Here is a 15,448-nt window from a genome sequence, read left to right on the forward strand (position 1 = left end):
TGGAATTCACTGCCACAGATGGCTGTGGAGGCCAAGTCATTGAGTACATTTAAAGCGGAAGGTGATCGGTTCTTGATTAATAAGGGTGTCAAAGATTACAGGGAAGAGGCAGGAGAATAGGGTCACGAAGGATAATAAGTCAGTCATGAAGTAATGGTGGAGCAGACTCGATGGGCCAAGTGGCCTACTTCTGCTCCTATCTCTTACGGTCTGATGGACACAGGAGAGAGAAAGGGGACAGGCAGCCAGTGCAGTGCACCCCTGTGGCTGGTCCCTCAATAACAAGTATGAGCTTTGATACTGTTGTTGGGAATGACCTAGCAGAGGAATACCACAGCGGTCAGGCCTTTGGCACTAAGTCTTTGGACAGGTCTGGCGCTGTGGCTCTTGAAAGGAAGGGGTAAGAGGTGAGCAGTAGTATTTGGAGATTCGTTGGTTAGGGGAACAGATAGAAGGTTCTGTGGCTGAGAACAAGATTCCTGCATGGTATGTTGCCTCCTTGGTGCCATGGTCAGGAACATTTTGAATCAAGACTATAGCATTCTTAAGAGGGGAGGGTGAGAGCCAGGGGTTATGATACATGTCAGTATCAATGATGTAGACAGGAAGTGTGGTGAGATCCTGAAAAGCAAGGTCAGGGAGTTACCTGCTAACTTAAGTGACAGGACCTTCAGGGATGTGATCTCAGGATTGATATATGTGCCACGTGCTAGTGAGGAAAATAGTGCTAGGAAGATAATAATCTGGTTAAGGAGATGGCGCAGGAGGGAGTGTTTCAGATTTTGTAGCATTGGGCTCTCTACCAAGGAAGGAGATACCTGTACAGATGGGATGGTTTGCATCTGAACTAGAGTGGGAGGAGTGGCCAACACACTTACGGGAAGGTTTACAGGTGCTGCTTCAGGGGTTGGGGGTTTATGCTGGAGCTGGAGAGGGCTGGGGACCAGAGTGCCAGGGAAAGTAAGGGAGTGTTTGTGGGGAAGTTGTTGTTAAGACCACACACAAAGACAGGGACTGAAAGGTTGACCATGATGAGAAGAATGTTTTGAGTTGTGTCTATTTCAATGTAAGGAGCATTGTAGGTAAGGCAGATGAGCTTAGAGCCACAGATCAGCATGTAGGATTATGATACTGTAGCCACAGTGAGACTTGATTGCAGGAGGGGCAACTCAATGTTCCAGGGTTCTGTTGTTTTAGACGGATAGAGGGGGAGTGGTGGCATTACTTATCAGGGCAAATGTCACAGCAATGCTCAAACAGGATAGGTTGGAGTACTCATCTACTGTGGCTATATGGGTGGGACTGAGGATAAGAAAGGGATGACTACATTGGTGGGATTATATTATGGACCACCCAATATTCAGTGCAATTTAAAGGAGCAAACTTGTAGAGACATTTCAGGGAAGAATAATAAGTTTGTGATAGTAGTTGAAATTAACTTTCCACATATTGACTGGGACTGGATGAGATAGAGTTTGTCATACGTGTTTAGTGAAGTTTTCTTAATCAATAACTAGAGGTCCCGACTACAGACAGTGTGATACTAGATGTCCTGTTAGGCAATAAGCAGGACAGGTGACAGAAGTGAGCATAGATGAAGACTTTGGATCTAATAATCAAAATTCCATTAGTTTCAGATAATTATGGAGCAGGATAGCACTGGTCTTGAGTTGAGATTGTAGATTGGAGAAAGGCCAACAACAGGAATTCTGCAGATGCTGGAAATTCAAGCAACACACATCAAAGTTGCTGGTGAACGCAGCAGGCCAGGCAGCATCTGTAGGAAGAGGTGCAGTCGATGTTTCAGGCCGAGACCCTTCGTCAGGACTAACTGAAGGAAGAGTGAGTAAGGGATTTGAAAGTTGGAGGGGGAGGGGGAGATCCAAAATGATAGGAGAAGACAGGAGGGGGAGGGATACAGCCAAGAGCTGGACCGGTGATAGGCAAAGGGGGATACGAGAGGATTATGGGGCAGGAGGTCCGGGAAGAAAGACAAGGGGGGGGGGAACCCAGAGGATGGGCAAGAGGTATATTCAGAGGGACAGAGGGAGAAAAAGGAGAGTGAGAGAAAGAATGTGTGCATAAAAATAAGTAACAGATGGGGTACGAGGGGGAGGTGGGGCCTTAGCGGAAGTTAGAGAAGTCGATGTTCATGCCATCAGGTTGGAGGCTACCCAGACGGAATATAAGGTGTTGTTCCTCCAACCTGAGTGTGGCTTCATCTTTACAGTAGAGGAGGCCGTGGATAGACATGTCAGAATGGGAATGGGATGTGGAATTAAAATGTGTGGCCACTGGGAGATCCTGCTTTCTCTGGCGGACAGAGCATAGATGTTCAGCAAAGCAGTCTCCCAGTCTGCGTCAGGTCCCACCAATATATAAAAGGCCACATCGGGAGCACCGGATGCAGTATATCACCCCAGTCAATTCACAGGTGAAGTATTGCCTCACCTGGAAGGACTGTTTGGGGCCCTGAATGGTGGTAAGGGAGGAAGTATAAGGGCATGTGTAGCACTTGTTCCGCTTACACGGATAAGTGCCAGGAGGGAGATCAGTGGGGGGGGATGAGGGGGACGAGTGGACAAGGGAGTTGTGTAGGGAGCGATCCCTGCGGAATGCGGGGGGGGGGAGGGAAAGATGTGCTTAGTGGTGGGATCCTGTTGGAGGTGGCGGAAGTTACGGAGAATAATATGTTGGACCCGGAGGCTGGTGGGGTGGTAGGTGAGGACCAGGGGAACCCTATTCCTAGTGGGGTGGCGGGAGGATGGAGTGAGAGCAGATGTACATGAAATGGGGGAGATGCGTTTAAGAGCAGAGTTGATAGTGGAGGAAGGGAAGCCCCTTTCTTTAAAAAAGGAAGACATCTCCCTCGTCCTAGAATGAAAAGCCTTATCCTGAGAGCAGATGCGGCGGAGACGGAGGAATAGCGAGAAGGGGATGGCGTTTTTGCAAGAGACAGGGTGAGAAGAGGAATAGTCCAGATAGCTGTGAGAGTCAGTAGGCTTATAGTAGACATCAGTGGATAAGCTGTCTCCAGAGACAGAGACAGAAAGATCTAGAAGGGGGAGGGAGGTGTCGGAAATGGACCAGGTAAACTTGAGGGCAGGGTGAAAGTTGGAGGCAAAGTTAATAAAGTCAACAAGTTCTGCATGCGTGCAGGAAGCAGTGTCAATGCAGTCGTCGATATAGCGAAGGAAAAGTGGGGGACAGATACCAGAATAGGCACAGAACATAGATTGTTCCACAAAGCCAACAAAAAGGCAGGCATAGCTAGGACCCATACGGGTGCCCATAGCTACACCTTTAGTTTGGAGGAAGTGGGAGGAGCCAAAGGAGAAATTATTAAGAGTAAGGACTAATTCCGCTAGACGGAGCAGAGTGGTGGTAGAGGGGAACTGATTAGGTCTGGAATCCAAAAAGAAGCGTAGAGCTTTGAGACCTTCCTGATGGGGGATGGAAGTATATAAGGACTGGACACCCATGGTGAAAATAAAGCGGTGGGGGCCAGGGAACTTAAAATCATCGAAAAGTTTAAGAGCGTGAGAAATGTCACGAACATAGGTCGGAAGGGATTGAACAAGGGGTTGGAGAAAGGCCAATTTTGATGGCATTATAAAGGATATGGTAAGTGTGGATTGAGATAGGTTGTTTCTGGCAAAGGGATGTTTGCTAAGTAGGAGAGCTTCAGAAGTGAAATTCTGAGAGTATAGAGTTTGTATGGGGGGGGGACTAAAAAATGGTGGACAAACTTAATAAGTATTTTGTGTCAGTCTTCACTGTGGAAGACACCAGCAGTACACCAGAAATTTGAGAGTGACAGGAGGCAGAAGTGAGTGTTGATGCTATTGCTAAGGAGAAGGTACTTGGGAATCTGAAAGGTGTGAAGGTAGGTAAGTCACCTGGACCAGGTGGACTACACCCCAGGGTCTGAAAGAGGTAGCTGAAGAGATTGTGGAGGCATTAGTAATGATCTTTCAAGAATCTTTAGATTCTGGAATGGTTCCAGAGAACTGGAAAATTGTAAATACCACTCCATTCTTTAAGAAGGGAAGGAGGGAAAAGACAAGAAATTATAAGCCAGTTAGCCTAACTTCAGTAGATGGGAAAATGTTGGAATTCATTGTTAAGAATGAGGTTTTGGGGTACTTGGAGCACATGATAAAATAGACTGAAGTCAGCATAGTTTCCTTAAGGGAAAATCCTGCCTGACAAACCTATTACAATTTTTTGAGGAAATTACAAGTAGGCTAGACAAGGGAGATGCAGTGGATGTTGTATATTTGGATTTTCAGAAGGCCTTTGACAAGGTGCCACACATGAGGCTACTTAACAAGATAAGAGCCCATGGAATTACGGGAAAGTTACATATGTGGGTAGAGTGTCAGCTGATTGGCAGGAAACAGAGAGTGGGAATAAAGGGATCCTATTCTGGTTGGCTGCCGGTTACAAGTGGTGTTCCACAGGGGTCCGTATTGGGGCCGCTTCTTTTTACATTGTACATCAATGATTTGGATTATGGAATAGATGGCTTTGTGGCTAAGTTTGCTGACGATATGAAGATAGGTGGAGGGGCCGGTAATGCTGAGGAAACGGAGAGTCTGCAGAGAGACTTGGATAGATTGGAAGAATGGGCAGAGAAGTGGGAAATGAAGTACAATGTTGGAAAATGTATGGTTATGCACTTTGGCAGAAAAAATAAACGGGCAGACTACTATTTAAATTGGGAAAGAATTCAAAGTTTGGAGATGCAACGGGACTTGGGAGTCCTCGTACAGGATACCCTTAAAGTTAACCTCCAGATTGAGTCGGTAGTGAAGAAGGCGAATGCAATGTTGGCATTCATTTCTAGAGGAATAGAGTATAGGAGCAGGGATGTGATGTTGAGGCTCTATAAGGGGCTGGTGAGTCCACACTTGGAGTACTGTGGGCAGTTTTGATCTCCTTATTTAAGAAAGGATATGCTGACGTTGGAGAGGGTACAGAGAAGATTCACTAAAATGATTCTGGGAATGAGACGGTTAACATATGAGGAACCTTTGTCTGCTCTTGGACTGTTTAGAAGAATGAGGGGAGACCTCATAGAAACATTTCGAATGTTGAAAGGCATGGACAGAGTGGATGTGGCAAAGTTGTTTCCCATGATGGGGGAGTCTAGTACGAGAGGGCATGACTTAAGGATTGAAGGGCGCCCATTCAGAACAGAAATGCGAAGAAATTTTTTTAGTCAGAGGGTGGTGAATCTATGGAATTTGTTGCCATGGGCAGCAGTGGAGGCCAAGTCATTGGGTGTATTTAAGGCAGAGATTGATAGGTATCTGAGCAGCCAGGGCATCAAAGGTTATGGTGAGAAGGCGGGGGAGTGGGATTAAATGGGAGAAAGGTTCAGCTCATGATAGAATGGTGCAGCAGACTCGATGGGCCGAATGGCCGACTTCTGCTTCTTTGTCTTATGGTTTCATGGAAAATTTTGCCATACAAAACTGTTGGAATTCTTTGAGGAAATAACAGGCACAATAGAGAAAGGAGTGGATGTTGTTTACTTGGATTTTCAGAAGGTCCTTGACAAGGGACCGTGCATGAGGCTGCTTAACAAGATAAGAGACCATGGTATTAGTATGGATGGAAGACTGGCTGACTGGCAGGATCCAAGGAGTGGGAATATAAGAAGCCTTTTCCGGTTGGCTGCTGATGACTAGTGGAGTTGGTGTTGGGGCTGATTCTTTCCATGTTAAATGTGTGTAACCCTCTCACTGAAGGCTCGTAATGAGTTATCTATTACTGTGAATACAAGCTAACAGCAACAATGTATGGGGAATAACGATGAGAAGGCCATTTCTAATTAATAAACACGTTTAGGGTAAATATAATTCAGGTCAATACAAAACAGAAAAATTTGAATGTTCCTTTAAGGGGAAATAGGTTTATTTGAAACAGAGAAAAAAAGAAACACCCGATTGTACAATGTAATTAAAGGAAAACATTGCATTTTGAGGAAATGAAAATAAAATGTCCAGCAGCATAACTGTATTAATACAATAAAGCATGGTCTAAGTCAGTGTGTTACATCCTTCCCCTGTCAAAATAGGAAGTCCTCATGACTTTGCAAACTTTTGGAATTTACCAAATCCATTATTAATAATTCAAACCCTAATACCCAGTCTTATAGCATTCAAATGAATTGCATGAGTACAGGACCTCCAATCCATTTGTAAATGGAAGTAACATATTTCACCATTGGAACTGAAACAACACTCCGATTTCCGGATGCAACATATACCAGCCTATCAGGAGGTTTCCTGACTCCGAGATCTTATCTCAGTTTCAGTACCTTCAGTTTCAATCTTTCCTTATGACTTTTCGTGTTTACTTTGAAATGTCTCATCCTATTCCTTCCTGCACTCAGTTCCTCCTTCCCTCTGACTAAATTCTGCTTCACCTTCAATTATATTTGAGTCCAGTTCCCTTTCAGTATCTAATATCACTTCTGGTTGTCTTCCCCACTATAGCAGGTCCAGACTGAAAGGCTCTGACATCTCTTCATCAATTCCTCTTGGGGCATTTGCATAAGGCAAGTCATATCACATTCCAATTTCCTCATCTTCTGAGTCAGTATGGTGCCGTATTCAATGGATTGGTCTGGTTCCACTGAAACCACACTATTGTCTGGCTTATCTTCAGCTTGTTTTTTAAAACTCTTATTTGCAGAGTCCTTTTACCAAGTGTAGGTTCTACATCAGACTTTGGGTCAATACGTACTCCCTGCCCTAGAGGTAAAAGATATTTCTGATGGGGAATTTTTATAGGACCATTTCCATCTTCTGCTTTCAACTGAAAAAATGTCAAGCTTGACATCTGACTCTCCACGACATAAGGTGGTCAGCCAACTTATGCTTCCTCTGAAGTCCTAAGTTTCTCATTAGAACTCTACCTCCAAGTATTAGTTGAGAAATTTAATCTTTTGTTTGTATCACTTATTTTCTTAGTTGTGTTTTCTAGCTGAAGCCACTGCGAGTTCATAAGCCTTTTGCAGATCTTTCTTCACGTTGGACACATGCCTGAGATAAGTGTTCTGTGGCAAGTCCTCACTAAAGTTTCCAAAACAAAGGTCCACAGTTAACCTTGCTTTGCCTCCGAATATTAAATGGTATGGTAGGTAGTCAGTGGCTTCCTTCTGAATACAGTTATATCCATGTGCCAAACGTTGAATATGCTGAGTCCACTTGCTCTTTTCCCTGACACCAAGAGTTCCTAGCATGTCCAACAATGTCCTCTTGAATCCCTCAGGCTAAGGATTGCCTTGACGATGATATGGCATGGTCATTGACTTCTCAACTCCAAGCATACTCAGTAATTCATGTATGAGACAGCTCTCCAAATCCCTTCCCTGATCACTGTGCATCCTTCTCAGGAGGTCATAATGAGTAAAGTATTTCTCCCACAACACTTTGGCAACTGTGGATGCTTTCTGATTCTTTATGGGAAAGTCTTGAGCATATCTGTCTGGTGTCTGATCAGTGACGACTAAGGCACTTGCAGTGTTACTTGAATTGGGCTCTATAGAGAGAAAATCCGTACACTCTAAATCAAGCGGTCCCGTGTTTTGTATATGAGACAAGGGAGCAACTCTTTTTGGTTGTGCCTTCTTCTGAGTACAATGAATGCAAGACTTACAGTAATCTTCAACTTCAGACTTCATTCATGGCCAATAGAAATGATCTCTGTCTAATCAATAACTCTTGCCAAAATCCCACATGACCCGAGTCATCATAAACTGACCTCAGTATAATCATCCTGTACTTAGGCAAAATCAAATGGGAACATCAAGTTCTATTTGGAGGAGATGTATCTGTGTATAAAACTTTGTTCCTTAACTCCAGTTTGTCCCATTCCCTCATCAGTAGGGATATAGTAGGGTGTTTTGTCTTCACAACTTCTGAAATTTCTCTCTTAGAAATGGCCGAATAGATTTCACCTATACAAAGGTCATCTTGCTGTGCTACTGACAATTCAAAAGGGCTCAGGGCAGGCGACGGCTTCACGTTCAGCATGGTGAGGTTGCATTATGCTTCTGGAACGGCATGGCTAGAAGCTCCAAATGATCGACAGCTCTATCAGGCCGTAGTCTTTGCTCTAATTTTCCAACTACGGTAAACTGGCACATTGCTTTAACACCTGAGGCAGGGATGTCCTCCCACCAGCATCTCCTAAGAGTGCTGTGATAAGGCATTGGCTTCAATGTTCTGACTTCCTGGCCTATATTTAAGGTTGAAATCATGGGCAGACAACATCGCCAGCCAGCAATGACCTGTGCTATCCGGTTTTGCAGACGTCAGAATATAAGTTGGCGGGTTGTTGTCAGTTCTCACCTTGAATTTGGCTCCACATAGGTAGTCATCGAGTTTGTCTGCTACCGCCCATTTCGATGCTAGAAACTCCGATTTGTAAGCTGGTTAGTCTCGTTCAGATGGCAACAAACTCCAGCTAATGAAAGCAACAGGTCTCAGCTCTTCTCTTCAAACACCACCTAACCTTCACGGCTAGTGTCTGTGTGCAATACACATGGCAATCGAAGGTTTGCAAAGGCAGACACAATTGCTTTAGTCAGTAACACTTTAAGTATTTGAAATGCCTCTTCACATTTTGCATGTCATCTTTTCCCGAAAGGCTCAGAAGGGTTAAGATAAGTCTTGGCTTTTTCTCTCTTTGGCTTTCCACCTTTCTTCGCTGAGGGAAGGTAACCACACAGGAGTTCAATAGGTTCAATCGGTACATTTAATGTCAGAGAGATGTATACAAAGAACATTCTGAAATTCTTTTTCTTCACAACCATCCATGAAAGCAGAGGAGTGCCCCAAAGAATGAATGACAGTTGAATGTTAGAACCCCAAAGTCCCCTCCCAGCTCCTCCTTCCCACGCACAAGCAGCAGCAAAGCAACGAACCCCCCCCAACCCACCCCCACAGCAAAAAAGCATCAGCGCCCTCCACCGAGCACTCGTGCGTGTAGCAAAGCATCATAGAAACATAGAAAACCTACGGCCCACACTGCTGTGCCGAACACGTACATCAATAAAGACACAGACTTGCTGTACCCCAAAGACTACTCTTTCACCTGGTAATTCATCAAACCACAGGCTCTCTCTCTCCTTAAAGGTGAAAAAGAGGTGTTCCGGTTTCACAGCGAGAGGGGAGACGTAACAAACAACTTGCTGATTTACGATGTTTAAAGCCCATTACATCACTTTTTCTGAGCTCTGCGCCCGGAGAGTCGGCCCCAGAAAGGCGCAGCCCCCGGACGCACGACCCACGGCAGCTAACCCGCTGCTCCTGATGTTCCATGTTCCATGGTCATGCACTTTGGCAGAAGGGACAAACGTACAGACTATTTTCTAAACGGGGAGAAAATTCAAAAATCAGAGGTGCCAAGGGATTTGGGGATCATTGTGCAAGATCCATAAAGGCCAACTTGCAGGTTGAGTCAGTGCAATGCAAATGCAATGTTAGCATTAATTTCAAGAGGACAAGAACGTAAGAGCAAGGATGTAATGCTGAGACTTCATAAGACATTGGTCAGACCACACATGTAATGTTGTTTGCTGATTTGGGCCGCTTATCTAAGAAAGGATGTGCTGACACTGGAGTGGATCCAGAGGAGGTTCACGAGACTGATCCTGTGAATGAAAGGGTTAACATATGAGGAGTGTTTAATGGCTCTGGGTCTATTCTCACTGAAGTTTAGAAGAATGAGGAGGGATCGTATTGAGACCTATCGAATATTGAAAGGCCTAGATAGAGTGGATGTGGAGAGGATGTTTCCTATAGTGGGGAGTCTGGGATGAAAGGGCACAGCCTGAGAATAGAAGAATATCTTTCTTTACTCAGGCTGTGAATAGAAAGAGTTGAGCAGGTATTTCTTTAGCCAGAGGGTGGTGAATCTGTGGAATTCATTGCCATAGACAGCAGTGGAGGCTAAGTCATTGGGTATATTTAAAGTAGAGATTGATAGGTTCTTGATTAGTAAGGACATCAAAGATTATGGAGAAAAGATAAGATGAATGGAGTTGAGAGGGATAATAAATTAGCAATGATGGCATGGCAGAGAAAACTTGATGGGCTGAATGGCTTTATTTTGTTTCTATGTCTTATGGTCTTATGTTCCTATTCAAATAAAAGGCAAAGCTAATAAGTTTGGTGAATCTTTGTTTCTGAGGGATATTGAGGACCTAGTTAAGTAGAAGGATAAGGTATAGGCAGCAAGGAACAAATGAGACACTTGAGGAGTATAAGAAATGAAAAAAAAAACACCTAAGAGGCAAACCAGAAGGGCGAAAAGAATGCATGATATTGCACCTGCAGACAAGGTGAAAGAGAATTCAAGGGCTTCTACAGATACACTCGATGGCCACTGAGTGCACGTTCATGATCTTCTGCTACTGTAGCCCACCTACTTCAAGTTTCGACATAATATGCATTCAGAGATGCTCTTCTGCACGTCACCGTTGCAATGAGTAATTATTTGAGTTACTATCTCCTTTCTGTCAGCTCCAAACAGTCTGGCCATTCTCCTCTGACCTCCCTCTCACATTTACAAGGTGTTTTCACCCAAAGAATTGCCGCTCACCGGATGCTTTTTATTTTTTGCACCATTCTCTGTAACTCTGAAGACTGTTGTGGCGTGAAAATCCCTGGAGATCAGCAGTTTCTGAGTTACTCAAACCACCCCGTCTGGCACCCGCCATCATTCCACTCAGAGGGTGGTGAGAGCATGGAACGAGCTGCCAGGGGTCCTGAAACATCGACTGTTTATTTTCATAGATGCTGCCTGGCCTGTTGAGTTCCTCCAGCATTGTGTGTGTGTGTGTGCGTGTGTGTGTGTGTGTGTGTGTGTGTGTGTGTGTGTGTGTGTGTGTGTGTGCGTGTGTGTGTGTGTGAGACCTCACTGAAATGGGGCCACGTCAGTGAGGATGAGGAAGTTAAGTATCAAGTTACATAGGGAGAACAGAGGCCAGGTCTTGAAGCTTGCTGGTTAATACTGAGAGGATGAAGGTGTTGAACACTGAGCTGTAATCAGTAAATAGCACTCTAATGTAGATATCACTGTTGTGCAAATGGTCCGAAGCCAAGTGGGGAGCTGGTGAGATTGCATTCATTTTAGACCTGTCTCGGGGTGGGTCCGGGTCCTTGCTCAGGCAGGAGTTAAACCTAGCCATCACCATCCTCCCAAAGCACTTATCCACAGTACATATCAGTGCTTTTGGGCGCTAGTCACTGAGGCAACTTACCCTGCTCTTCATAGGGGCCAGTATAATTGATGCCCTTTTGAACCAAGTGGGAATCTCAGACCGCAGCAATGGGAGATTGAAGATGTCCTTGAATATTCCAGCCAGTTAGTTGACACAGGGTTAACTGATGCTGCCCTGCTAGCATCATCCACCAAAACTTCTTTTTACTCATCCATGTCTGATCATACAATCTCACAATTCCTTCCTCTAAAGTTGATTTCTTGTGAAATTTGAGGAAGAGGTTTCCCCAATGGGGAATTCTAGAATGGGGGCGTAACTTTAGAATATGAAGTGGACTATTTAAGGCAGCAATGAGGAGGAAATTCTCTCAGCGGGAGTTGGTAACTCAAGAAGGGGGCATCATCACTACTGACCGTCACTATCCAGGACGTGCCATCTTGTCATTGCTACCATTGGAAAGAAGGTATAAGAGTTTAAAGAGGCGCACGCAAAGATTCAGAAACAGCTGCTTCTCCTCTGCTATCAGAGGACCTTTGATATTAACATAGTTTGCACTCTCTTTGTAAGTTATAGTAATTGTATTCCTTTGCCCTGAACTGCCACCACAAAACAACAAACTTTACATCATCTAGATGAGTGATAATATACTTGATTCTCAATATTTCAAATTCTCCACCCTTGGTAATGTTGACTGTGTTTCAAGAGAGATATTGTTTTGGCTTGAAGGGAGTCCAGGAAGGAAATTGGAGCTGAGGCTGAGATCAGATCAGCCATGATCTTATTGACTAGTGGAGTAGACCTGAGGAGCCTCTTATTTTTATGTTCTGATGTAATAGGCAAACTCTCCCTGTTTTGCCACCATAACCACACCATACATTGTGAATTTACAGTTGTGTTTGCCAGCTATTGCTAACAGCTATTGCTAATAGTGGTAGAGTTCTATTGAATAAATTGTCATGCTCATAAATGTGTACCATTTAATGAACAACCATATTTCTAAAAATGAATTAATTATACTGTATTTCCACAGAATACGTGCATGAAGATGAGGAGATGCCTAGACTATCAACGAAGGTAACATTTTAAGAGTTCTACCCTGTTTAACAACAGAATGTCATTTGCCTGGGATATTTACTTCTGGAAAATGTATTAGCTAAACTCATTTAAACCAACTCTGGATTCAGAATCAGATTTTTATCACTGACATGTAATGTTGTTTTGTGGCAGCACTACAGTGCACAGACATAAAAATAGAAAAGTTACAAAAATAGAAAAAGTGAAAAAAAGAATACTCACAACACGCTGGAGGAACTCAGCAGGTCAGGCAGCATCTGTGGAAACGATCAGTCGACGTTTCGGGCCGGAACCCTTCATCAGGACTGAAGAAGGACGGGGCAGAGGCCCTGTAAAGAAGGTGGGGGGAGGGTGGGACGGGGGGCCAGGGCAGAGGCCCTGTAAAGAAGGTGGGGGGAGGGTGGGACGGGGGGCCGGGGCAGAGGCCCTGTAAAGAAGGTGGGGGAGGGTGGGACGGGGCAGAGGCCCTGTAAAGAAGGTGGGGGGAGGGTGGGACGGGGCAGAGGCCCTGTAAAGAAGGTGGGGGGAGGGTGGGATGGGGGACGGGGCAGAGGCCCTGTAAAGAAGGTGGGGGAGGGTGGGAAGGAGAAGCCTCGAGGTAGTGTTCAAGGGTTCAGAGTCTGTTCAGACACCCGATGACGGAGGGGGAAAATGTTGTACCTGAATCACTGAGTGTGGGCCTTCAGGCTCGTGTACCTCCTTGACGGTAGTAACGAAAAGGGTGGGCGTGTCCCAGATGGTGAGGATCCTTAATGATGGATGCTGCCATCTTGAGGCAGCACCTTTTGAAGATGTCATCGATGGTGGCGAGGGGTGTGCTTGCAATGGAGCTGACTAATTCTATAAACCTTTGCAGTCTCTTGTGACCCTGAGCATTGGAGCTTCATACCAGACTGTGATGCAACCATTCTGAACGCTCCCCAGAATACAGTATCTATAGAAATTTGTAAGAGTGTTTGTTGACATACCAAATCTCCTCAAACTCCTAATGAAGTAGAGCTACTGGTGTCTTCCCTGTAATTCTTCGATGTGTTGGGCCCAGAGTAGATCTTCTGAGATGTTGATACCCAGGAACTTGACACTGCTCTTTCTTTCCATTGTTGACCCTTCAGTGAGGACTGGTATATGCTCTCCCAACTTCCCTCCTGAACATGGAGAGCTTTGAAATGGTTTCATCTATAAATGAGCCTAGGAACTGAGCTATAAACTCAGCAACAAAGTTTGGAGAAACTTAACAGTGAAAATGTTGAGACAATTTCCAAGGAATGATGGCTTTTATAGATAAGCTTATAAGAAAGAGTGGAACTGAAGGATATATCAATAAGGTGAGTGTAGTATTTACACCAGCCTGCATATCGTCCAGCATATTCTTCCTTTTCAAGCACCATGTAAAGTGTATTGTACAGTGAACTGTACAGTAAATTATAAACTACAATTGCACATTTCACTTCTTATGTCATTTTCTTACAAATATTGAGGATTTATTTATTTTTGGGACTAAGTTCAAGAAAAGACTGCAGGGAAGGAGTAATCTATAAGGACTTCGTATTAAAAAGGACATGAATCCTTTATCAGATCTCAGGAGCATACAAAACACTTTGATGCAGTTGTGATTTGAGAACATGAGTTTTGGGTCTGGTTTTTGAAGACATCATGTTCCATTTTCATTGCAAAGGACTGTTCCTTCCTTTTGCAGATGCTGTTGTACATTTATAACTGTTGAGAAAAACTAGACCTATAAGTCTATGGTGATGTAAGAAGTCAAATGTCATTCTTAGTTGGACTTGACCATCTGGGATTATGTCCATTTCATCCAAGAATTAACAAAGTTGTGTTGTTGCCAATAGGGATATCACCAATATGAAACCTGGGATGCTCTCTTGTCATCAAACTCCAGACGTAAATAAGACAATTTATTGGTGCAAGTGTCGGCCTTGTTGGGTTGGTGGTATTTGTGCTCTGGGTTAAAGGCCAAGCCCCATGTTGAGAATGTAATCAGTACTGAAGCTTCAGTACAGTGTCAGGTGGATATATTCACATTTTTGAAGAAAAATTTCAGAAAATTAGTGATCAGATTTATTCCTTTAACGAATCTTTTCTCAGCCAGCTGTCTAACTGATAAGTGTTGTGAATGATAAACAACAAGTTTAAACCGTCTGTAGCATAGCAACATTTATCCAGAGCTTCACACGAGGGATCAAACAACTTCAGGTGATTATGAAGAAATGCACAAAAACAGGAATGAAGAGTTAGCTTTTAACAAGTACCTTACAGGTGGAGAGAGGACTGAAGAGCATTTTTGGTTTTAAGATACCAGAACCTGAGGCTTTGACAAATGAATGATTACATTTGGGAATGATGTCTATCCTAACTGTGCTTCTATCACATCATTCCTCAGCTCCTTTGCTTCAGGTAAAACAAGCCCAACCTATCCAACTTCCCGTCATAGCTAAGGTCCTCCAATCCAAGCAACATCTCAGTGAATCTCCTTTGCACATACAGCAGCGTAATCACAAGCTTTCTAGAGTGTGGCAATTAGAACTGCACACAGTGCTTTCTATGGAGAGGTCAAGAGTGGTGATGGGTTCTTGCAAGCAGAACAAGTGGCACTCCTGCCCTTACACCTCCTCCCTCACTACCGTTCAGGGACCCAAACAGTCCTTCCAGGTGAGACGACACTCCACCCGTGAGTCAGTTGGGGGTCATATACTGGGTCCTGTGCTCCCAATGTGGCCTCCTGTATATCGGTGAGACCTGACGTAGATTGGGAGACCACTTCACTGAGCACCTACCAGAAAAAGTGAGATCTCCCAGTGGCCCCCCGTTTTAATTCCACTTCCCATTCCCATTCAGATATGTCTATCCATGAATATCCACCTGATATTCTGTCTGGGTAGCCTCCAACCTGATGACATGAACATCGATTTCTCAACTTCCAGTAATGACCCCCCTCCATTCCCCATCCCCTTTTCCCTCTCTTGCCTTATCTCCTTGCCTGGCCATCACCTCCCTCTTTTCTTTCTTCCATGGCCTTCTGTCCTCTCCTATCAGACTCCCCCTTCTCCAGCCCTGTGTCTCTTTCACCAGTCAACTTCCCAACTCTTTACTTCACCCCTACCCCTCCCGGTTTCA

At 44.4% G+C, this 15,448-nt stretch overlaps 1 protein-coding gene across 8 annotated transcripts in view; it reads left to right on the forward strand.

Annotated features, from left to right (window-relative positions):
- rubcnl (rubicon like autophagy enhancer) overlaps positions 1-15,448 on the forward strand; it is a 111,015-nt gene that overhangs the window by 50,256 nt on the left and 45,311 nt on the right. For all 8 annotated transcript variants that reach the window (XM_063051141.1, XM_063051148.1, XM_063051144.1 and 5 more), the window contains one exon: positions 12,273-12,316. In XM_063051141.1, coding sequence (XP_062907211.1) covers positions 12,273-12,316 — 44 coding nt within the window. The remainder of the gene's footprint in view (positions 1-12,272; positions 12,317-15,448) is intronic.

Source organism: Mobula hypostoma, chromosome 6 (genome assembly GCF_963921235.1).
Source record: "Mobula hypostoma chromosome 6, sMobHyp1.1, whole genome shotgun sequence".
Classification (NCBI taxonomy): domain Eukaryota; kingdom Metazoa; phylum Chordata; class Chondrichthyes; order Myliobatiformes; family Myliobatidae; genus Mobula; species Mobula hypostoma.